This window comes from Squalius cephalus, assembly GCF_949319135.1.
Source record: "Squalius cephalus genome assembly, chromosome: 4".
Taxonomy (NCBI): domain Eukaryota; kingdom Metazoa; phylum Chordata; class Actinopteri; order Cypriniformes; family Leuciscidae; genus Squalius; species Squalius cephalus.
The window spans coordinates 33,531,352-33,558,110 of record NC_137125.1 but is presented as its reverse complement, the minus strand read 5'-3'; the positions used below and the strand labels follow the sequence as shown (position 1 = coordinate 33,558,110).

General features: G+C 34.8%; 1 protein-coding gene across 3 annotated transcripts; it reads left to right on the top strand.

Moving 5' to 3' along the window:
• Positions 1-26,074, top strand: tmem19 (transmembrane protein 19). Of its 3 annotated transcripts, none has more exons than XM_079868921.1 (8): positions 1-45; positions 4,554-4,685; positions 5,442-5,591; positions 6,423-6,536; positions 15,019-15,156; positions 15,729-15,983; positions 23,541-23,750; positions 25,383-26,074. In XM_079868921.1, the coding sequence occupies exons 2-8, from the start codon at positions 4,658-4,660 to the stop codon at positions 25,544-25,546; spliced, it is 1,059 nt and encodes a 352-aa protein (XP_079725047.1). In that variant the 5' UTR covers positions 1-45; positions 4,554-4,657; the 3' UTR covers positions 25,547-26,074. The 3 variants fall into 3 exon arrangements, with proteins under 3 accessions (XP_079725047.1, XP_079725046.1, XP_079725045.1); XM_079868920.1 differs by having other exon boundaries at positions 14-58; XM_079868919.1 differs by lacking the exons at positions 1-45; positions 4,554-4,685 and adding an exon at positions 4,773-4,939.
• Positions 26,075-26,759: the final 685 nt, after the last annotated feature.

Genomic DNA, 26,759 nt, shown 5'->3' with positions numbered 1-26,759 from the left:
AGAGAGTCACATTGAGATACAAAAATCATACATTTCTTCTTCTGGGTAAGTGCATTGGGTAAGTGCTGTTATTTGATTATTTGATTAATTACTTTCTATCATAATTGTATATTTAATACATGTAATACCTATTTGTGAAATGTGTCATTGTCTATTACAATATGTAGTTCTTTATTAAATTGCTTATTAAATAGAGGAGAAACATGGTCATTGTGTCATTATAAAGGGATGTTTAAAATATGTCTGGTGTTATAGATTTAATATAATTTTTTTTTAAATTAAATGAATATCTCATTAAAACGGTCACCTTTTTATAATGCCTTTATGAATATTTGCTTTTAAAATGTTTGTAATACAGTTGCAATCAAAAGTCTTCAACACCCTTGACCTGACATTTTGCTGCCATTTTGCAGCAAGACATTTTGCTGCTTTTATGAAAACAATTCAACAAAGGCAACAGTAGCCTAAACTATTATAGAAAGTTTATTTATACACATTTGAGGGATTCTGAGAATGTAAAGTTGCTGAAAAATGCTATAAAAAAATAAAATAAAATAATTTACTTGACAAAATTGAAAATTATTCAACCCCCAAAAAGTCAAATTTTGTGCAGAATCCTTTATTCGTTACAACTTTAGCACGTGCGGTTAAATGTTTGTATAACAGCACAAGCTAATTCAGTCTTTTTATAGAGTTTCCAAAGGCTTAATTGTGTTTTAACACAATTTTGTGACATACCATACAAATAACTTATGACATAGGCCTATATATGTAATGCTTTTGAGTTATAGACTATGTCAGTGGCGGCTGCTGGTCTTTCAAAGAGCGGAAGCTCATTTAAGAATTGTCCATTTATTTATACGTAAATTCTGCTCTATGTTCCTTTACAAGAAAATGCTCTGTGACCCTGTTGTACAACTAGACGTATTTTCCAGTGACTTGACCAGTGTACTCTCAATGGCCAACAGAGCTAGGTATAATTGTATAAATGTAATAATATAATAAAGGTATCAATAATAATATAATAAAGTATAATAATACTACTACTAATAATATTTTTTAAATTATTATTATTTTTTTAATTATTACTAATAATAATAATATAAAAAAATATAATACGTAATAATATAATAATAAAGATATAATTGTATAATTGTGTGAAATGTATTATGAAAATTGGCTAGCAATTTCGACAAGAAATAGTTAGGTTGCAGCAGTTTGTCTTTCAACTATTTGCAAAATCCGCAATGGGACTGAGCTCGAATAGCTTCAGCGGCAGCGACTTTTTATTGTATGAAATCGCTGTCAATCAAAAGGAGATGCAGCGTTTCGACAGACCCTCCAATCATCACGCAGAAGCCCGGAGTCCAGGCCAGGGGCACGTTCAAGTTCAAAACGGTGCGCAACGTTTTGTCGGGGCTGAACGCCGCCCAGCTCACTCCTCCATTCACCCCCAGAGACGCTGAGCGTCCGTGGGCGGGACATAATCGCAGCATTTATCCAATGACCGTCTATTTTCGAAGCACTGAAAAAAAAAAAAACTGTTCAAAGCAGCCCCATTGAAGTCAATGGACGCTGGGCTTCAACCGCTTCAACAGGGAAATGCTATGGAAGCCCGTTTCCGCCACGTTGAGTAAAAAAAAAAGATTCTTTAAGTCATAATAATGAGAAACTTTCTCGTAATAATTACTTATTTACGCACTTCTACGCATGCGCAAAGCAGCGGAGCAGAAGGGCGTGCCACACTAGCGACATCCGCTGGTCAAAGCCGTGTAAATGCATCACAGCAAAAATGGCACGCTCTGCAAAACAGTTGATTTCATTAAAGTCAGTGTGATCTACTAAGTGCAATCTGTAGTATCATTAAATAACATCATCAGTAGGCCTATATCTTCCATACTTTTCCATGCGCACGATAAGTGAAAGTGGAATGCAGAAACAGGACGGTTACCATGGTAACAAAGGACGCCTGCTTGTGCACACCGATGGAAATTGTGTTACATGAATTTACAAAACTATCAGATTAAAGTTGGAATATTACATTTATTCGTCAAGTTTAAGTGTAACATCTTCACAAAATATATGGGTATGTGCTAATATAACACGTATTTTGCAGATGCTTCGATGTGCAGGTTCATCTGGAAGATATCAATACAGAAATCACCTTTAAGATGTTTATGACTTTGGGGACATTTACACATAAGTGGGCAGTGGAATGGGGGAAAACGCAAGGTCTTGAGACGTGTTTTTAAAAGCTGAACTTCTTTTCAATTGAGCGCCGCGTTTTCAGAACGCCGTGTCATGCGCGAGACGCTGCTAAAGAGCGAGCGCAACGTCCGTCTAGTGGGCGTTTGCCTAGAAAAGCAATGAAAAGGCGCGTTCTGTATGAACGGACCCTTACACAGATTTCCAGATGAAGTGTTCTTAAACAGATTTGGAAAGGTGTGCTGTCTTATCATTCCTCCATCTATTTGAAATACATGGATCACCCTTCTGTGTTGCTGTTTGTTCATACACAAAAATACAAATTAATATTACAAATGAATAAAAGACTATCTAGTATGGAAGCCCGTCTCATATACTGATCATTTATCATTAATGTTACTCACTGCAGAGCGTGCCACGTTTGCTGTGATGCATTTACACGGCTTTGACCAGCGGATGTCGCTATAGCGTGGCACGCCCTTCTGCTCCGCTGCTTTGCGCATGCGTAGAAGTGCGAGAAAATAAGTCATTATTATGAGAAAGTTTCTCATTATTACGAGAAAGTTTCTCATTATTACGAGATGTTAAGTCATTATTATGAGAACTTTTCTCATTATTACGAGAAAGTTTCTCATTATTACGAGATGTTAAATCATTATTACGAGAAAGTTTCTCATTATTACGAGATGTTAAGTCATTATTATGAGAAAGTTTCTCATTATTACGAGAAAGTTTCTCATTATTACGAGATGTTAAGTCATTAGGCTATTATGAGAAAGTTTCTCATTATTATGACTTAAAGAATCTTTTTTTTTTTACTCAACGTGGCGGAAACGGGCTTCCATAGAAACGGGCTTCCATAAAATGCACTGTGACCTGCTACGGGAATGTATGAGAAGGAAATCGAGTCAGCCGACCTGCAACTGATTCTGAACGAACTCGTCTTTGAGATGAACGTGTTCTAACGCATTTTTAGTCAATAAAATGTTAACACAATAGTACATATTTGACCATTAATTTTTTGACATTATAGGGGAAGCCGAGCTTCCCTTGCAGTCTTAAAGAAATTCCCCACTGATATATTACATATATATTGACATTATCACGTTTAATTAGCTACTAAACTGTTATAGATGCAATTAAAAAAAATCTGTATGTTTAGAAAAGCTTACATTTGCAAATAATTACAGTCTCCGGGGGGTTGAATATTTTTGATTGCAACTGTATATAACATTGAATGTGTAGATTTAATGTATATACAGACTTTCAATCTTAAATTATAAAAATCCATTATGGAATTATCATTACATGTTTAAAATATCTTTATGTTTTTTTTTGTTGTTGTTGTAGTTTTTAAAAAATACAATTATTGTGTGAAAATTATGTTGTTTTTTTATATTAAAAAAATGTCCAACAGGTAATTTCTACCAAAACAAACACTGCACCAAAGGTTTTTAAGATGTTTATGTATTTGTGTACCAATGAGACAAAATTTTGACATCCGTTGAGATTAAATGTGTTATTTTTGTAAGATATACCTAAGCAGTGTTGAGTAATTTACTCTAAAAAAGTAATTAATTACTAGCTACTAGCCTACATATTCAGTGTATTTAGATAACTGTACTATTTACTCGCTCTAAAAAGTACTTTCTTAATCCCATATCAACCTCGACCAGTTAAACAATATGAAACTGCTCTTTTAACATTTACTTTTACATTTAGTCATGTAGCAGACACCTTTGTCCAGAGTGACTTACAAATTAGGATTAAAATAAGCGAGTTTTAAATAAATAATATCAAATGGCTTGGCTGTATTTTGCATATAATTGCATCATAGTAAATACAGTATTTAACACAATTATATGTCATAAGTAACTGTAATTAAATTACAGAAAAATAAGAGTAATCCATTACTTTAATTTTTCAAGGGAAAAGTAATAAACTTACAGTAATTAATTACTTAGTAATGAGTAATTATTACACCCAACACTGGATATAAGATACTTTTATGAAATTTTAAATGAATAAATAAAATTACATTTTAAAAGGTATTGTGTGCACTTAGGATAATTAAAACACTACCTACTGTATGGAATTAGCCATATCAAGGCAAGGAAGGCAGCTATTTTATTGTAAACATATTTAAAATGTTACTAAACACAATCAATTGAGACATGGTCAAAATGTTTAAAAACATGACAAATGACAGAATGTTTCTGTTGCATGCTTTATCAGGACAAATTACAGGTAGTGTGAAAACTGAAAAGTGTGTTTTAAGAGAGTCTAATTCTTTATAAGTCCACTGAGTTAAACGGCACAGAGTCATACTTTCTCTGGTTTCGCCACAGTACATAAGCAGGTGCTCTAGTGACGTTTGCGAAGCCCTATAAAAGCAAAAGAAGAAGAAGATCAGATCCCCGCTTGATAGACGGCTTGCTATCCAATTACTGACATGGAGCAACAGATTTTCACCAATCAAGGTAAAGCCCAGCTTTGCCCTCCGCCAATCGCTGTGCGTCATCTGTGTATATGTGTACTTTATCCTGATAGGTCAGATTTCGCTGTTTGTTTGAGTTGAACGGAAATCAGTCTAACGTCACTAGTTCACACTTTCACAGCGAATAGACTTTTGCTCTCTGCTATGCTCATTACTATTGCAAACTTCCAAACGTGGCTGTACTTCAGGAAACATGGAGCATGTGGGGAACAAGTATTTGTGGCAGGATTATTTCAGGTGTTGTTGGTTATAGTTTATAATATTCATGTTAGTGGTAAAGCATGTTGTTAGAAGCTATACACAACCTTACAAAAATTCTCTAACGTTACAATCATAATGTCTAACTCATCATAGTTACTACTGGTATATTTAAAACAATAAACGTATAATAAATTATATCATAATTATTATAAGATATTAGGATCCCATATTATATTATAAAATCTCAGATATTCTCAAAATACCTGTCAGTTTTCTACAGTTCTTATTTTGGATGATTTTGACTGTGATATTTAATAATAACAATAATAATAATCATAATATTTTGACAAACTAGCTACAGGATATACTGTCACAGAGGAGCTGTAGTTGTACAGAAAATTAACATGACAGATTTTTGAAAGGGAAGGTAGCATTAGGATTACCAATCAATTTTAACATGATAATTTTTTTATCCTGAGAAAATAATAAACAACATTTGGTTGACATTTCACTCTATTCTGTTTGATTTTCTCCATAGCTGTGCGCTCCTCAATGAACATTCAATTTGAGGATGGTATATTCATCAAAGATTACATCAAGATGATGACGTATATGATCGTGTTGTGTTTCACACTGGCAATTTCATTATCGTTCTGGGTCCTGTCTATAACTGCCAGCACTTACTACGGTGAGAGCTCACTTTCTCATGCTTTGGAGTTACTTAGTCGTATCTGAATCCATAAGGGCTGTGTGTGAAACCAGCCTCGTTGCCCAGTCTGTCTGTGTATAAAAGGACCTCCTATGGAAACTGGTTTCACAGACACCTTAGCCTAACAACTAGTGATCTAAAAATGAATTCAACTTAATATATAATTTTACTTTATGGATAGTCAAGGACACCTTTCGAAATTACAATTCTTATTTCTCACTAGAAATTGTGACTTAAATTGGTAAAAATGGACATTTATACATCATTCTTTCCACCATCTACACACAGGATATTGTGTCCTTATGCTTGGGATTTTTGAAGCTTTTGCAGCAATCAGACTTAGCCAAAATTTTCCATCACAGAACAATTTAGCTGTTTATCATTAATTCATGTGTGTTACTTTGCAAATACAGGTACACTTTCAATAATTTGAAAACTGGAGTAAAATTTATTGTGACAATTGACAACAAAGTGTGACAACAGTATGACAATGAAAAGATGTTGTTAAAACGTAATGATTACAGTGTGCATTTCAACAAAGTGCAAAGTTAAGTTCAAAATGTATTTTAAGCATTTGCAAATAAGTGTGCTTTCTGTCATTAAATGATTGGATTTGAAAGCAAATTGAAATTGTCTGCTGAGTAAACAGCAGGGGTCCCACTTTCCTGGAAATATTACAGAATATAAAAAGTGTCATTTCCAGGCCTAGAAATGTTGCGATAGTTAACTAAATTTTGAAAAGTAATGTTTAAGTCAGAGGATTCTGACTTTTCATTTACAATTCAATGTATATAAAATGCTGTTTTGCAGGTACTCTGCAGCCAGTCTCACCATGGCGGTGGCTGTTCTCAGTGCTGGTCCCTCTTTTCATCACATTTCGAGCCTTTAAACGTAGGAGTCTTGATCATGGTGGTGCCATAGGAGGTGAGGAATATATTTTAAAGTTCAGAATAATCTTGATCCCTGCATTGGCATTTATGTTGTTGTTTTGGGACAGTTGGGACAGTCCAGGCATTTAGCTGTGTATGAATCCTTGGTAACCATTTTTTTTCCATTTGTTGTCCATTATTTGACTTTAAACAAGACTGCACCAGGCCCAGCCAGTCATAATTGGATGATATCCTCAACACCAGGCCCCAACAAGTGGCCATTAAATCTGTTACTGGGAGGTTTCAGCATGTCATGTTTTGTGAGACTTGTAATGAAGTATCAAATAGTCACACATTATCTAATGATAATTTCACACCAACAAGGAACGCCTGTGCTTACTCGAGATCATGAGGGATAAGTGTCAGTTTATGCCGGTGCGTCCGCAATAACAAAAATTAGGTTTCAAGATAATTAGTGAACTACTTTTTATTAAGTGCAGAATAGTTGTAGAGTTATTTGCTATCAAACCTGTTGTCCTGCATGCCTATTTAGTGAATCACATACAGCAAATCCCCATGACTCAGATGTAAGGTCATTTATCTCTGTCTCAACCAGTGTTTTTAGGCTGAACTATGTTCATCTTAATTGCAGTATTCTAGTTTTGCTAACTTTTAGCTGAATTGCTAGTTCTGAATGGAGGCTGTAGAGTGATGACCATGCATCATGTGAGCAGACACGGCAGACATTTAAAGGGACAAATTTGTTAAGGTTCTCTTTAAAGTGACATTTCCACACATACAGTATATGTTGTATTACAGCCATAGGCAGCAATGGTAGCATACTACCCATCTTTAATTCAGAATGCCAATGGGTTAAGCTGTTTAATAGCATTATGAATGCATAATCATTTCATAACTTTTATCTTTTTTGCACCACGCTAATGCTTTTCTGCTGCTTAGCTGACTTAAAATTGCACTATTTACATTAAGCAATGTGTAATTCTACAGTCTTGCAATACATGTGGTATCTATTATAAATTAACTTTCCAAAAGCATAAACCATGTCACCTTTACTAGTTTTTTTTTATTTACATATTTGATCATTTACAGATTTAAATACAATTTCGTTTGTTGTTAAAGTGAGATTTCAAAATTGTTGTAGGTTTAGATTATGGGTACGATTTAGGTGTGGGTTCAACAAACAAACAAATAATTAATAATAATAATCAAGTAAAAACAGTAAAACTTTAATACTAAATGAGAACGTGATTTTTAAAACTATAACACTTTTTTCACAATTTCTGAATATTATAAACAGCATTTGTAACTTTTTTTCTAACATTTTTAAAAAATTTGAACATTTTATAAAAAGTGTGGAAAAATCACTTTTTCTGTATGCTTTCCTAAAGCTCAAGCAGGAGAACATGGTGCTCGCGATGCCAAGATCGGTTCGTTCCTATCAAAATGAACATGCATGAACTGATTAAAATTTACACCATCAACACTGTTGACGTACATGTCCATTTTTCTGATAAAAGCATCTGCTAATGGCATAAATGTAAATGCCCTCAGAGGGTAGTTGAGAAACTGACATAAAATAAAAACATTAATCTGATGTATTAAGTTGGGTTTGTGCAGCTCTTTTTAACCGTGAAATTTTCAAATTGACCTGCAAACATAATCGTAAATATAAATTTCATGCACATTCCACAACATTATTGGTGAATCAGTATTTAATCAAATACTGGTCAAATTGACCCATAATATTAAATAATTGGTTAAATCTCACCTTGCTGACAAGACTAGCTAGTACTGGTTAGTGCTACTTTGTTGCTGATCTACTGATAACCTAACTTGGCCATTCTCAAATTTACTGGTGAAGCTGGCCGTCCCTCATGGTCTTTTTGATGAAGTCTTGCTGGTTAAGCTTGATAAAAAGCCTGGTTGAGAACTGGAAACACATGCTGGTGCTGCAGTTTAAATTTAACCAGCTGTTGTCTTCAGGGACTGAAGCCATCGACTGAGATTCTTTTCTTTTTGGATGCGTAAACCCTCCCGAACACGAGTCTTTAGATGTTCATTTGGTGTCAGTGATCAAACATGGTATTTTTAGTTCCGTTGAATCACAAACAAACAAAACTCCCTATAACCCTCCAACTGTCCCAGATATAGAGTCTCTTCTCAGTTGTGTTGATGGCAGCAAGGCTTTCCAGTAGGGAGTCATCCCTGCGGACTTTAAATGGTATCGCTGGAGGAGAGAACAGGAGGCTGTCAGCGCTCTGTATGCTGGAGAGTGGAAGTTCTCTGTGTTGCCTGTTTCTCTTTTCCTTCTCCTTTGTTGAGTGTTACAGGCTGGCACATCTGTTTATGGCAAGAATCAATAGACAGGGTAAAGAGGTGGAGGGTTTATATCTGTCTTTCCTCAGAATTTACTTGGAAAAAGAGGAGTTTGAGTGCAATTGAGATAGTGTATGCGATGTTATATTTTCAATGACAAAATACCTTTCTGGTTATGTCTAGATAAGAAAATGAATAGAAAGGTGTAATAATTTGAACTCTTGTTGGCTGATTTGTTACATTTGTACAAGCCAAGTCTTGTGACTCTTGTCCTTTGGAGTAGATATTTATAAATAGTTAAAGGGTTAATTCACCCAAACATGACAATTCTGTCATCAGTTACTCACCCTCTCATCCTTCCAGATTTGTATAAAATCAAATATGGTGAATGTAACAGTATCAGATGGCTTTATGGGTTCATTGTAATGACACATTTTAATGTTTCAACACTCGTTACAGATTGTAAAGAGATAGTCCACTAGAATATGTCCCAAAGCAGCTCTTTCTTAAAAAAAAAACCTCCCAGACATTTCTAACAATTTTTTTATACAACCCATAAAACAGACACGCTTGGAATTTCACATATGTACAAAAAGAACACAAAAAACACACAAACAAAAACCCTAAACAATCTAAACTAACCCATCCTATCGCAACACACACCAAGATATTAATTATACACCCTTAAAAGAATTGTCCTAGGCAAAAATGCTTTAGCCACTTAAATCCTTGAAGGTAAATTTAAGACAAAATGACAAATGCACAATTCATCTTCATAAGGAACATGAGGATGATACCTGTAAACATTTTTAGAAGCACTGGATCAAGAGTTACCCTCAGCCACCACCACACGAAACGTAAAAGACAACTTTTGAAAATGCAGCAATGCCAATAAAAGATCAGATCGTCTAAACAGAACTAATTCAACATCAGTATATTGGAACACCGATATCCTTTTCAAAAGCGTGTGAATACCGCATCAATATGTGAGCATGAGTTCCTTCTGAGCTCCTGCATCGATCACATAAGGGTATAAATGAAGAGTAAGTTTTGTTAAGTTGTTTACTTTCAAATAATGTAACCTAGTTTCACTCCCTCTTCCCAAAAGTCTTTTGAGATTTTGACTCTGTTGTTATCCTCCCTGGCGTCACTAAGTGCCAAAGCAGCTTTTTTAACTGAACCTTTAAAAGACAACTTACTATAATAGTAATTATCTTACATATTATATTATTATAAGAACAAATTCTAAAATATAAAAAACCTAATATTCTTGACTCAAGGCAGTGCCGGCCCGAGCCTTTTGGGGGCCCTAAGCAGAATTTGATTTGGGGGCCCCCTCCCACCACGCGGAGTCACCTGTTTGACGATTATTGACACAAATGTCACGATATAATGTAACATTATAAATTTATACAATGAGGTTATGTATTAATACAAAATAAATACTTAATAAAAAATAGATAGGCCTACTTAAATAAAAAGTTTTAACTTTTTACTCTTTTACTTTTACTCTTTGAAACTTCTGAAAACAAACTGTCACAAAACACATTAAATAAATTATTTGCAAAATATCCTCCAACGTTTTGCAACACTTTGCAGTTTGAACGATGTCTTGTATGAACATGACAGAGTATGTTTTTATGTTTCCACTGTTCGATCGCGCCCGCGCCTTACACACACACGCGCGTCCGCGCGCACACACACACACACACAACATATTCCAGCATTGTAATCTTGACATCGCAGCCTGTTCATTATAGCCGTAATAAAATAGTCAACCTAACATCTAAAAATTACGCTGCTCTGTTTAAATAATCAGTAATACAATTTGTACCATTCAGCGTAAGCACCGCTCCACTGCGATGTTTCCAAGCACTTTTTTGCGTGTGTGAGGATGATTTTTTTCCGTCGATATAGGAACACGAGTGAAGTACAAAGGCTATAATAAAGAATAGTTTACCATCCAAATACATCGCGAATGTTGAAACATTTTGATTCTAATGAGAGATACGTGAGCCCAACGCCGCTTACTTTCACTTTCGCTTTAAATTATTTCGTTTTGGCTTGTTTATAGTTATTTTTTTAATTCTTGTTCTGTTCTGAATATTATTAAATTTAAAGGATAAATCATTGATTTAAATGTCAATCATCAATCATTGATCGTTGCGCACGAATTGTCTTTGCACGCGAGTTTATGCGCATGACTCAAACACTGGCAGACACAGCAGCAGTTGTAGGCAGGTATATTGATCATGAAATAAGAATTTTCTTGTCTTGAATTAGTCATTAATTCATTCATGTCACTTGCTTAAGTTAATTAATATGTAAAAAAAAAAAAAAAAAACTCGATTGGTAAGCAGCCGCTTAGTTCGCTTATGCCTCGGCCGGCTCTGACTCAAGGCCACATTATTTGGCCAAAATGTCATATTTCAAATATTTAGAAACATTCCAGATTCCAGAACATTGCAGTTTTAACTGTGACATGATTGGGGCAGCTGATTCACTGAAAAGATCTGGCTCAAAACATTGATTCATTCAAATTCATTCAAATTTATTTTTTAAATAGCCTATATGCAGTGCCACTACTTTCACTACTTCACTATTAATCAGTTGTAATGTTACACCTCCAAAAATGTTACACACTGTGTAAAGATCCACTCCAAGCTACTTTACATTCATGCTTGGATTTCTGAAATAAATGTATCTAATGAAAGGAAGTTAGTCCTCAGCATTATTATTGTCAGCCCATGTTTATTATGTTAGTATTAGGGCCGGGACTCGATTAAAAAAATTAATCTAATTAATTAGAGGCTTTGTAATTAATTAATCGAAATTAATCGCATTTTAATCGCATATAAATTAGGGCTGTCAATCAATTAAAAATAATTGTGTTGAACATGTTATTGAAATAATGTTCAAATGTTCAAAGGGTGAGCATTGAAATAATTGTGCATAGCAAATAATCAATACAATACAATTGAACATTATTAAATTATTGAACATTATTAAATTATACATTTAATATTAAACATTAAATTATAAACATTATTTACACTTGCTTTACAGGTTTTTTAACATTACTTCGAAAATGCTGCAATTTAAAGTTTGAGATGTATTTCATTTGTTTTAGAAAGTATTTTTAGACTTTTGTTTTTTCAGAATAAAACTTGTTTTACAATCTTGAGCATGTGTTATATTTTTATTAAATGTGTAGCCTATAATTAAGCCATTGCTGCAAGTAATTTGACAGTTAACAATATTTTAGTGTACAGTTAATCACAAATTCAGTCAGCATTGTCATGACTCATTATCCCATGATGGTAAGACGGTGAAACAACGTCACGATATCAGCGTTGATTCAATTTGCAAAACCGAAGCATAATTCAACATTGGTTCAACATCAACATTCAATCTTTATTCATCCATATTGAAAGAAGAGACGGTGAAACAACGTCACGAAATCAACAATGAAACAACGTCACGACATCAACGGTGAAACAACGTCACGATTTCAACGTTGATTCGTTTTGCACAATCGAAACATAATCCAACATTGATTCGACCTTGGTCCCTTACGTTCACCGGTGAATCAACGTTGAAATGCCGGCTGTTTTTTTAGAAGTAAATGTTCCAATCAATGATCCAGGCAGCGCCAGCGCGTTCTCGTCTCCCTCCTTCATTTTACACAGTCGAATGGTGGCTAGAACGGCTCCAGGTTCAAAGGTCAATATGGAATGAATTAATCTGCGTTATTTTTTTTAACGCGTTATTTTTTCTCAGATTAATTAATCGAAATTAAAGCGTTAATCAGTGTTCGAATTGTGTCAAAGCTCTTGCCCCCCCCCTCCCAAAAACAAACAAACAAACAAACAAAAAAAAACGAATAATATACATATTTTCATTTATTTTTTCCATATAATACCATAATTTCATTTACTTAACTTTTAGTGTTTCAGAACATGTTTTTGCAGCTGAGCATTAACAAAGACTTTTCTATTGTAATAATCCGGATTTTTCCTGGCTCAAAATGACGCATTGGTGCTAAAATCCCGATCATAGATAATTAAATGTGTATTTTTTGTAGACCATCATATAACTCTTTCCCACAGTATTTTTGTGGGACGGTGAGTAAAACTGTTGAACAAATGTCTCTGTGTGTTGTTACTAAGTTAGCTCGGCGCGTTAGCACAGCTTTAGCTCCGCCCACACGGCCCGCCTTCAGCCGCTCGTTTTTTTCCGGAAAGACTCGGTACAGCCTATCTTTCTTTTATAAATATAATAAAACTAAAGACTTTTTGGAGATATGAAGGATGCAATACTACTCTATAGGTACTCAAGATTAACAGGAGATTGAGTGAAAATGAGCATTTCACCCCCCCTTTAATCTTTGGCTTTGAGGAAGTAGTACTGTAGGCCTGTCATGATTGTTACATAATCGCCTGATCATGATTGTTTGATCAAATTATGATTATTTGGGATAACCACAATCATTGTGCAGATTCTAAACATATATTCCAAATATAGAAATGGCATGGAATTATTATTTCTTTGTGTCAGCAGTATGTGAAATAACAAATGAATTGAGGCCCTGCTGTGTGCCTGCATCAATGCAAAATACAAGGCTTAAACATGCATTGTGAATGCAAAGTGGTTTCCTGTTATTTGGAATTCATGCGTGAAGCGCTGAAACATTATTGTAATTAGGGGTCCAAGCACCAAAGGTGCTGAGCCTTGGTAAATTTGCACTGTGTTGCTAATTATTCTTTTTCTACCCTCAAATTTCACCTGATATCAACTGAATGGGCTACTGTTACAATAGTGGAAATATTCTCACATTTTGTGTAAATGAGAGTGTGTACCAAATTCATCCAGAAGGTGGTGTCATAACAAGCAACTTTACGTTTTTGCTAAAAATTAGTGCGTAAATCCTTGCCCAGCATTTTACTGGGGCAGTATGGACATCTTTGTACCTTATTTAGTTTCATAGTAGTACTTCAAGGGAACATATTACTACTCTATATGCACATAATATGCCAAACATGAAGGTTCCATAGGTCGGGCCTGGGATGGAATATTGTGCCCTCTGCCTGAGACAGAAGGTCACTCCTTTCCGGAATCGCCCATGGCGAGCCGTCGAGGAGAGATATTATCTCCGAGAACCATACTCTGTTCGGCCAACGTGGCGCAAGAGGCAAGACACTTGTTGGCGAACTCTGGCTAGAACTCCTGGGAGCAGAGAAACTGGAGGAAACGCATACAGGTGCATTTTGGGCAATGTGTGCGCCATTGCGTCCAGACCCAGTGGGGCTGGGTGACTCAGAGAGAAGTAGAGGGGACAGTATGATAAGAGGCGAAGAGGTCCACCTCCGCTTCATAAAATCTGGTCCAGATCTGTTTCACTACTTCTCGGTGGAATTTTCATTCCCCCATCTGTAATTACTGCTTGGACAGTAAATCCGCTCCCACATTCAGATGCCCTGGAATGAACACTGCCCTGGGTGACAGGAACTTCTCCTAGGCCCAGCGAAAAATCTGCCTTGCTATTCTGTTCAGATTGCTTGAGCACAGACCTCCCTGGTGATTTATGTAAGAGACTGCCTCTGTGCTGTCCCCCGACTAGGACATGACAGCCTCTCAACTGAGGGAGAAAGTATTTCAGGGCCAAAAATTTGTAATCCATCAACTTTGAGGCAAATGATTTGCCAATCGAGATGATGCCTAATTTTTTTGTCCAGAAAGCTTATTTTATTTCATTTTGATAATATTTTTCTATTTTTTAATGCAATTTTAATTTTTTTTTTAATTTACCTTTAAATTACTAGATTTAATCACTGAATCACAATTTCATGGCTAAACCTTTTAATTCAGCTCAAAATATCTTACATTTTTTGTCTTTGCTGACCTCTTTTGGAAAAAAAAATTATACATGACTCATGTATAATTCATGACTCTAGCCACTAGATGGCCTTATAGCTCTATATGGAGCAAATGAGCTGTTTCTGCTGAGTCCTAAAGTCAGTTTTTCTTCAGTATGTACTCAGATACACATGTAGACACATCACAAGAATTTAACTTGTGTAATTTTATATAATATTAAAGTTGGATCATCTTGATGTTGCTGCCAATGGATTTTACTGTACTGTTGATGATGTGACTAGATTAATAAATTGCAAATAAACAAATTTTCCTCCTCTTTACAGCGATGCTGGTTGGCTTTGTTCTTACTATGGCCAACATGAGCTTTTTTGCAGCTTTGTTCACCTTTTTCGTCACATCCACCAAACTAACCAAATGGAAGGGAAACATCAAAAAACAAATTGACTCCGATTACAAAGAAGGTAAGTTGCTACTTAATTAAGATATTTGGTCATTATTTCTATCCTCTTTTTTTTGGTTTAATTAGAAATTAAATAGCGAAAGAAATCTCTAATTTAGTTGTTTGTCTTGTGTTTAACTCACTGAATGAGTGCATAAAACGTCATTCAATAAGCCCAAAGACATTAGTTGTATTTAAATACTTTGCGTGCAATTCACATTATTTTTTAACATAAGGCAGGGATGTGATTCCGTATTTATACAGATTTCCGTATTTTCTGTCCTGAAAAGTGTGGGGTGCTGGTTATTGTATGATGATTGAAACTGTGAAATGGCCTTAAACAATTGCTAAAACTCCAAAATGTTACATTATCTGATACATTTCATGAGATACATTTCAGGTTGTGTTCCGAAAATCTAATTTGGTCCGAGCCATATGGCTCTCATTTTCGACCTCAAAAATCCAAAACATCCTTAAAATGATTAAGCTTTTTAGTTCTTGTTTATAGACACATCATTCCAGTGTTGTCTAACCCAACCTTTCTAAAACCACCACTGAAATTATGACAGATGTTGACTTCTCTAATCTCTGCAGGTGGCCAGAGGAACTGGTTGCAAGTTTTCTGTAATGGTGGAGTTCCTACAGAATTAGCCCTGCTATATATGATCGAAGCTGGTCCTGGAGAAATACCTGTGGATTTTGTGAAGCAATATTCTGCTTCATGGATGTGCTTATCCCTATTAGGAGCCCTGGCTTGCAGCACAGGGGACACCTGGGCTTCTGAGGTGGGTCCTGTTCTTAGTAAGAGCACGCCCAGGCTCATCACCTCTTGGAGAGATGTCCCACCAGGTAAAAAGCACAAAAATGAAATTGTGGAAATTAGCAGAATATGTGGAATCAGTTTATGTTTATATAAAACACAAACCGATGCCTCAGATGCTGTAAATGACCACAGACAATAATTATGGTCCAGGGCTTAAAATTAACTTTTTAATTCACCAGTCAAATTGGCTACAAAATTAAGTTACCTGCCTTTCAGAACTTCTACTAGCCAACACAGAAATATCAGAAATAAAATGACATCTTAGGTTTAAAAATATTTATTATAAATCTGATTCTGAATGATTGAATTGCTTTGTTTTATGACTGCCTTGTCGATACCATAAAAATGAAATAGTAGTACCACAAACGGAATGTTTCGCCAAAAGTGTTGTCCGGCCTAGAAAAATTGACATCTTCACCCTTTATTTAAATATTATTTAAGTACTGTTAAAGATTTTGTAAGTATTTTGCTTAGTTGTGCTTAGAGTCAGTTGTTTTATTTGTGATAACACAATGAAACATGCTAAATTGTGCAGACACAAATTTTTTTTTGCTAGGCTGTCATAAAAAAAAAAAAAAAAAAGAACCCATGCAAAAACAAGAGAAAAATTTATAACAAAAAAAGAACATTTTGTGTTCAATGCTTTCTTTCTTTCTTTTTTTTTTTGCATAGTAAAATAAAGCCTGTAGTTTTTGTTTTTACCTTTGTTGCCAAATCATTGTTAGGTAAATCACGTTGTTTTTCCTTTACATTTAAAATATTTGAAAAATATAAAATATTTTCCCTACATTTTGAACATTTAATCGATCATTAATCGGATTTAATCAAATAAATATTCCCTCTGGACATCACTTTGGCCACTACTGTACACTACCAAAATACAGTAAACAGAGTAATAGTAAATGTAATAAATACTGGAAAAATAGAAATTTTAAAATACAGTAATATAATACAGTTTTATTGTTATATTTTAAAATGTAATTTATTCCTGTGATGGCAAAGCTGAATTTTCAGCAGCTATTACTCCAGTTTTCAATGTCACATAATCCTTCAGTTTATTTGGTGCTCAGTTGCTCAATAATAATTGATGCACAATTATTAAAAATGTTTCTTATTATTATCAATGTTGAAAATGCTGCTTAATATTTTTGTGGAAGCTGTGATACATTTTTTTTTTCAGGATTATTTGATGAATAGAAAGTTCAAAAGAACTGAATTTTTTATAACATTGTAAATGTCTTTATAGTCACTTTTTTATCCATCCAAGAATCAAGTATTCATTTCTTAAAATCTTATTTACCCCAAAATATATCATGGTAATGGCCTTCACAGGGGAGAGACTAGTTGACACTTTAGGACTGCGTTGTCGTCGTGTCCAGGCTCAACATCAGATCTGGATACGGCTTGAATCTGGCGGACTGCGGTAAACCTCGGGATAAACAGAGAGACTGAAATTAGCATAGACACCATTCTTCTTATGATGTAACGAGTACATCAGGATTTATGGGAAGTGTTCCCGGTTCTGGCTGACCTAATCTATGCAGCCTAACATTGAGTTATAAAAATTGATAATGTGTTATGTGTATGCTAGGTCAAAGAGATGTTTTAGTCTAGATTTAAACTGACAGTGTGTCTACTTCCCGGACAATGGTAGGAAGACTGTTCCAAAGTTTAGGTGCTAAATAGGAGAAGGATCTACCGCCAGCAGTCATTTTTGATATTCTAGGTATTATCAACTGGCCGGAATTTTGAGATCGCAATAGACGTGAAGGACTATAATGCGTTAAGAGCTCGCTCAAGTACTTGGGAGGCTAAACCATTTAGTGCTTTCTAAGTAATCAGCAATATTTAAAAATGTATAAGATGTTTAATAGGGAGCCAATGCAGTGTTGAGCCAATGCAGAACTTGGCTAATATGGTCATACTTCCTGGTTCTGGTCTGGACCAGCTGTAGTTTGTTTATTATGCGTGCAGGACAACCACCCAAAAGAGCATTACAATAATCTAGCCTTGAGGTCATGAATGCATGAACTAACTGTTCCGCATTCATCATTGAAAGCATATGTCGTAATTTAGATATTTTTAAGATGGAAGAATGCGGTTTTACAGATACTAGAAATGTGACTTTCAAATGAAAAATTGGTATCAAAGAGCACAACCAGGTTCCTAACCGACAACGAAGACTTGACAGAGCAGCCATCAAGTGTTAGACAGTATTCTAGATTATTACGTGAGGAAGTTTTTTGTCCAATAATTAGAATCTCTGTTTTTTCAGAATTAAGTAGTAGGAAATTACTAGTCATCCAGTTTTTTATATCAGCTATGCATTCTGTTAATTTTGTTAATTGGTAAGTTTCGTCAGGGTTTCGTCAAAACAGGTTTTGGGGACCATCAGGAGTTTTTGGCCGGAGGGCAGAGAGTGCGAGAGGAGGAATAAGGGGTCAAAAGGTCTGTGATGTACTGGGGGGCCTGTCCATGTACTGCTCTAAAAGTCAAAGCTAAAACTTTATAATCAATTCTATGTTTGACTGGAAGCCAATGGAGTGTGGATAAACCGGTGTAATGTGTGCCCTTCTGTTGGGCCTGGCTGCAGCGTTTTGCACCATTTGGAAGACGACTCAGAGAAGATTTGTTAAAACAAGTAAAAAGAGAATTACAATAATCTAAACGAGAAGAAATAAAGGCATGAATAATCATCTCCATGTCAGCATTGGACAACAGTGTTCTCACTTTAGAAATATTTCTCAAATGGTAAAAACAGTTTCTGACCAACTGTCTAGAATGATGATTCAGAGACATCGATTGGTCGAACAAAACGGCAGGTTTCTAAGGCTTAACCGGACAGATGAGCCCAAGAAACAGAGGTGTTGTTTGATTTGAGGTAGATTTTGGTCTGGAGCAATGATTAAGGTTTCAGTCTTTTTTGTATTCAGTTGTAAGTAGTTATTGTTTAGCAAGTTCTTAATGCAAGACAGGCATTCTAATAATTCAGTTAACTTAATTAACTCTGACTCTTTGAATTAACAGTACAATTGAAAGTTGTCAGCATAAAAGTGATAAAAAGTGACACTTTTAAAATTACTAATTATTTCACCAAGAGGGCTAATATACAATAAAAATAAAATAGGACCTAAAACCGAGCCCTGAGGAACTCCACATGACAGAAGGGACATTTCAGACAGAATGCTGTTAACAAACACAGAATGATCTGTCACTCAGATAAGAGGAGAACCATTTAAGAACAGACCCAGAGAACCCCATTTCATTTTGTAACCGATTTATCAGTACATTATGGTCCAATGTATCAAATGCAGATGATAAATCAATTAAAATCAAAACAGTGAAATGTCCTGAGTCTGCAGCCATCAAAATGTCACTTGATACTTTTAGAAGCGCAGTCTCAGCTGAATGGCATTTGTGAAAACTTTTTTCCATTAAGAAATGGAACCCCGCCACCACTCTCTCCAGGATTTTAAATAAAAAAGGCAGTTTTGATAGGCTTGTAGTTATTTGGTTCAAAAGAATCCAAATTGGGCTTCTTCAATATGGGGCTGACAACTGCTTGTTTAAAAAAGCTGGGCACAGAACCAGTTAAAAGGGAAAGGTTGATCAGTTTAACAACATACAGTACAGGTCAAAAGTTTGGAAACATTACTATTTTTAATGTTTTTGAAAGAAGTTTCTTCTGCTCATCAAGCCTGCATTTATTTGATCAAAAATACAGAAAAAAATGTAATATTGTGATATATTATTACAATTTAAAATTATTGGTTTTCAATTTATTATACTTTAAATGATCATTTATTTCTGTGATGCAAAGCTGAATTTGCAGGATCATTACTCCAGTCTTATCACATGATCCTTTAGAAATCATTCTAATAATATTATGATGATTCATTATCAAAGTTGGAAACAGTTCTGCTGCTTAATATTTTTCATAACCTGTGATACTTTTTTAGGATACTTTGATGAATAAAAAGTAAAAAAATAAAAAATAAAAAAAAGAAGCAAATTTTTTAAAAATAGAAATATTTTGTAACAACAATATACACTACTGGTCAGTAATTTGGGGTCAGTAATTTTTTTCTTTCTTTTTTTGAAATAAATCAATACTTTTATTCAGCAAGGATGTGTTAAATTGATAAAAAGTGATAGTAAAGAAGATTTATATTATTAGAAATTATTTTTTTATTTTGAATAAATGCAGTTCTTTTTAACCTTTTATTCATCAAATATATTAGGCAGCAGAACTGTTTCCAACACTCATAATAAATCAGAATATTAGAATGATTTCTAAAGGATCATGTGATAGATGTCACATGTGACACTGAAGACTGGAGTAATGATGCTGAAAATTCAGCTTTGTGTCACAGGAATAAATTATTTTTTAAAGTATATTCCAATAGAAAACTATTATTTTAAGTTGTAATAATATTTCACAATATTACTGTTTATTTTCTGTATTTTTGATCAAATAAACGCAGCCTTGATAAGCATTAGAGACTTCTTTCAAAAATATAAAAAAATCATAATGTTTCCAAACTTTTGACCTGTACTGTACGGTCCAACTAAATCAAACACATTTAAAAGCAAAGAAGTCAGCAAAACATCTAGAGGGCTTGAAGATGGTTTTACCTTTTTTTTTTTTTTTTTTTGTAAACCCTTTATATTCTCTAGAGTGATGGGTGAAAAGTTATCCCAAGAGCACAAGGGAGATAAACCACAGGATAAAACCTCAGAAGATGGTTTTATAGTAGCTCTGATATCTTTATATAGAGCTGAGTATCATCAGCATAACAGTGAAAACTAATGCCATGCTTCCAAATGATATCTCCCAAAGGGTAGCATGTACAGAGTGAACAGCAACGGTCCTAGTACTGAGCCTTGTGGTACTCCATACTGAACTTGTGATCGATAAGACATCTCTTAATTTACTGCTACAAACTGATAACGGTCAGATAAGTATGATTTAAACCATTGGCATTCCACTAATGACAAATAAATTTCGAGTCTATTTAAAAGAATGTTGTGGTCAATGGCATCAAATGCAGCACTCTGCACTCCAAACACTCTGCATAGCCATCCTAAAGATCTGAGCATTACAAATGCGTGGCTGAAGTTTATTTTTAATGATGCACCTGAGTGACTGATGAATAAAGTTTTCGTTTGTTCTTCATATTTCTAAATGGACTGTTTTGCGAATTATTGGCACCCTTTATAAATATGAGCTAAACTCACTATGATTTTATTATTATATTTTTTTGTGTGTGCAATTTCTCCTCTTAGTCTTTCATTCAAAATATTCGCAAAAATCTGAATTTGGATCATTGTCATGCTGAAAGATCCGACCACGGCCCGGCTTAAGCTTCCTGATGGGGTCAGTCAGGTGTTAATTTAATATCTGCTGATACTTGATGGCGTTTAATGATACTGTGAATCCTAACAAATTGTCCAGGGTCTTTGGAAGAAAATGAGCCCCACAATATTAAAGATCCACCACCATAATTCACAGTGGGGCTGAGGTACTTTTCTACATGGACTAGCACTACATTACGTTTCTGTCTATGCCAAAGCCACCTCTGATGTTTTTTCAAAAGTCTCACCTGAACATAAACCCCTGTCCCACTGAAAGTTCCAGTAACGCCTTGCAAACTGTAGTTGTATTTGATTGCAGTTTGATGTCACCAAAGGCTCTTATATTGCAACCTTCCCAAACAAGTTGTGGTTATATAGATGAGGTCTGATCATAGTTTTGGAGACTTTTTGACCCCAAGACCCAACTAGCATCTGCAGTTCTCATTACAATTTGTTTGGTGACTCAATCCATCCTCCTCAATCCATCCTCCTGTGTGGGGCCAATATAGACACACATCCTCTTCCAGGTAGATTGTTACCATCTCCACTTGATTTAAACTTCTTAACTATTGCCCAGATAGTGGAAATATAGTGGAGTATTCCAACAATTAAACTATTATCTTATAGCCATTTCATAATTTGTGTGGCTCAACAACCTTTTGTCACACATCATTTCTGTATTCTCAGGTATTTTCCATAGTATTTTCAAAATATCACTACATATTTAGAGCCCAGTGAAACAGGAAGTGATGACCTATCACTTAGGTGTTCCTTATCCTAAGGTGAACTTAAAAACATACCATATGAATGGGAATATAATTCACCTAGATTTTTGCTTATTAGAATTTGTAGGGGTGCCAACAACTGTGGAATACATGTATTTCAGAAAAAATATTTATTTTATAATAAGATTTTTTTTTCTATTTGACTTTAATTAAAGGTTAGATTTTTGTGAATATTTTGAATGAAATACTAAGAGGAATGACTTAATTCAGTTTTGCTCATATTTACCAAGGGTGGCAATTTTTGTGGAGCCCACTGTACATTTATTTTTAATCTGAAACCATGTCTACACAGGATGCAACAGCAACAGTTGTTGTGTTGCAAATCTATTTGTTCTTTCTTTGTGTCATAAGTAGCATGAGCATAGAACCATCTATGCAACACCTGCAGTTCTTATGTCTGCTGTCCAGCAAGGCTCAGATAATGCAGATTCTTCTGAGTCATCTTCAGCCATATCTTTGTCACTTTCTCACTTTAGGCCGTAGTGACGGTCCTCCTTTGGTCTCACAGATCCGTAGTTAAATTCATTACTTATAATAACCTCAAGAAACAAACATGATATAAAAATCTGAAACTGCATTTTATAACCCCCTTAAAATAGAAAACAGTTATTTGAAATTGTAATATTTCTCAACATAACTGTTTTTACTATATTTTTTTAATCAAATAAATACAACCTTGGTGAGCATAAGACACTTTCAAATACAGAAAAAACATTAACAAATCGTATTATTCAAAATTTTTCTGGTAGTGTAGCTCCAAAATTAATGTTTAACGGTAAACATGTTTAAGATTAGTAGACAGGCTGTCAGTTCATCAGCTGTGATCAGCGGTTTCCACACAAAAGTCAGTGTACTGAACTCAGTGCTTTGAATCCACTTTTTCATTGACATCCGTATAAAAAAACAAACAAAAAAAACATTACTCTCACTCCCAAGGTGCATAACAATACTAGTAATAATCATGCCCCAAAATATCACAATGACAATATTATATTTTACGATGATACAATGACCATACCCTTTGCCCCTTTGCATCAGTGTATTTACAGCAAATATTTCTCATTGAAAGCATGGGTTTACTGGCAGTGTTTAAATAAAGATGCCAGAGGACACTTTTGCTGGGTATAGTGACACACAAAAGTGGATCTGGAGCATTTATCGAATGGAGTGAGAATGGGTTCACATGAAAATATCTCCTTGCTAGAATACTGTAGTGTTAAACTTTGTTTTGCTAATGTTGGAGGAGGTTCTGATAGTGATGGCATGCAAATTGACAGAACTAACCATAGCTTCCAAATTGGCTAGTATACTGTTACCCGCCATGGGGGATTTTCACCTACATTTGGCAGGTGTTCATTTTAAACCCTGATTATGGCCTCTTTGATGTTATTTACATACATATATATATTGCCTTTGTCCTCACTGAAATAAAATGGTTTATAGGTACCAATGGCGGAGTCACTCCTGTTGGATTAGTGGCCAGTGTTTTGGGTGGAGGCACAGTGGGTGTAGCGTACTTCTTCATGCAGCTCCTGTTGGTGAAAGATTTGCATCTGACAGTTCCTCAGTGGCCTATCATCTTGTATGCAGCAATAGCTGGCCTGTTTGGATCTTTGCTGGACTCATTCCTCGGTGCAACCATGCAGTATTCAGGTAAACTGGCTGATTAATATTATAAAATCAAAATAAGGTAAATCAATAGAAATATTATAAGGTAAACAAAATCAAATACTCATAATATTATTCCAGGTTTTCGGTACCAGTCATACTAAGAGTGGTAATTTACTTTTTATGCAATAGAAACTTCTACCCTCCTTTTACTCTAACTGGGCATGCCAAGTTACTGAGCATCTAATGTAGCATATAATGGGCATCACGTGTTAGTTTTGTGATCCATTATGTTTTTTTAAAATCCCAAGATAAATCTTTTAATCTATGTGGCTGATTAAAATTGTCACTTTATTTGTAACAAACAAATATCCTGCAGATGTCGCTACAGATGCACTCTCAATTCAAATCGTCTTACCATAAGAAAAAGCCTCCTCATCTCATAGAAGCTTAGTAGGGGAGGAAGGGAATGTTAACATAAAGAATGTTAACATTATTAACATAATGTTATGTTAATAATGCAAAATAAAAGATAAACAAATGTTACTTTGTTAATTTAAAGTGCCCCTATTATACTATTTTAAAGTTTACTTATTTTGTTTTGGAGGTTTCTTACAATAGGTTTACATGCATTCAAGGTCAAATAATACTTTAATTTTATCACTATATACATAGCAGCATCACCTGGCTGTTTTCTCACAGTGTCTGTAACGGTTTGATCAGGTATCCGGTCTCTCTAAACCCCTTCTTTCCCAGATCCTGCTCTGCTTTGATTGGTCAGAAGGCCCAGTCTGTTTTGATTGGTCTACCGCTTACAGTGCATCAGAAAACAAAACATTTCCATATCTGAATCCGATTCCCATATCTAATATGAACAGTAATTATGGTGTTGGTTTTATTGTATTAATTCAAGCCCGAATCCTCATCCTTTTTGAAGTGCATGCAAAGTGAATTTGCTGTCACAGCGCAGAAAACAGCTTCTTGTCGACAACATGAACCAAACTCTTCCAGACCTACAACTACAGTGTTTGAGAGCAGGTCTAAGTACAGTAGATCTTGTTTACAGGCAGCCAATGAAGACCATAGGCTCACATTGTGCAAATTTGTTACAAACCTAAGTAGGTTCATGCAGGAAGTAAGACTTGAATTACTGATGACTCATTTCAGGCTGTTCAAAATCATTTGTTTTTTTGGGAGACAAGAAGTTTAGGGCATTTATCATGCACTTTGATCTTAGAAACTTTGCAGACCTTTTACATTCACAAACAGCTATATTACATGCTACATAAAAGATGATATCCCATAAACAAAACAAAATAGGGGCACTATAATAATAAAAATGAAGGTGTTGATAACAGTTTTGAATATGCTCCTAACTCCAAATCTGGAAAAAATGCTGTCCATCTGTTGTTGCATTATATTAACTTTGCTTGTGATAATGAACAAAAATATTTGGAAATATGAAAATAGAAAAACACAGAAATAGAAATACAAAAACAGTTTTGTTTTAAAATAAAAAATGTTTGGGGTAAAAAGGTCAGTGTGACATAACCAACACGTAAAACATGCTGTTTCATCATATTGGACAAACTTAATTATGATTGACCTTTGTGCTTAGTTTTCTTTCAGTATTTATTTTAAATTATTCATGATGACCATTTCTCCCTCTCCATCAAGGATACGATGAATCCATCGGGAAAGTTGTGAGTTACGAGTCACCAAGTGTTAAACGAATATGTGGGAAACCCATCCTGGATAACAATGGAGTGAATCTGTTCTCTTCCATCCTTATAGCACTGTTCCTGCCTGGGTTTGCTTGGATATTCTGGCCCAGGCTCTGAATCATGTGATTTTATTGGCCGCATGTCAGTTTATGCAAAAAACAAACAAACAAAAAAACATTATTATACAGTGGCTTCTTAAGAATTTAATCAAGTACAATGTGAACTCTCAATTTCTTTCTTTCTACTTATGATATTGAGATTTGTAATTGATTTAAAAAGTGAAGTGTGTCATTTTTTGGATGTTAAATCCCTTACATATATTCCCAGCGTTAAAATTAGCCGTCAAATAGGTCAATTAATTTAAAGCAGTACAACATAGTACACTGAGCTCAAAATACTGTAAAATCTCACTACAGGTCAGATCACTTCACTCTATGCAATTTATGTAGTCCATTACTTTACTTAAAACTTAAACTTATTACTTAAACATTTTGAGTAAATATCATTTTCTATACTTATACACAAAATGTATTATTATAGTATCTATGCCACTTATGTCTACTTTATGTCAGAGATTAACACATTTAAGTATTCCATTGTAATGTATGTGTACTTCATTTAATAAATTACCCTTACCATAATGTTTTCATTGTCATGTTACATGGGTCAGTTGCATTGCATCATTGAAGATTCAGGCATATTGTTTTCACACACTGTTTTTGCTTACTAGTCTGCATAGTCTGCATATTCACATGCAGCCTATGTGCCATATGGTTAAGTGATCTTCATAGTTACTGTTAAAGTAATACATTTTTTAAAGATCACCGTCAAACAATGTATTATTGATTCTGTAATTTGTTTAATTTCTTTTTTTCTTTTTATGAAAGTGGTGAATGATATGAGATGTTTACAGTATACACTTGTAGTGAACGGTAGATGGCAGTACACTCTCCTTGTGTGCAGTACACAACTGAAAGAAAGAAGATGTGAGGGAGGCTTAAAGACACATTGTGCTGTTTGGGCGGCTAATGACACTAGCCTATAACAAAGAACGTAAAGTCCTTTCCTCCAGGGGGAGCCTGATGGCCCATGAAGACGGAGAGTCAATAGCACCTCATTCAAATCTCCAGAGGTTTTTCGTCTCACTAGAGATGTTTCTACACTGAAACGAATAATCTTTTAAATCAGATTGATGCACAAGATTGCCACCCGACAATCACATGTAATGTAGCCCTATTAATCTGTATAAAATTATTTTTAAAAACATCCGAATCCAATAATCACAAACGACTGTGATTGGTCCATCTTGAGCTCCGATGAGAAAAGTGAC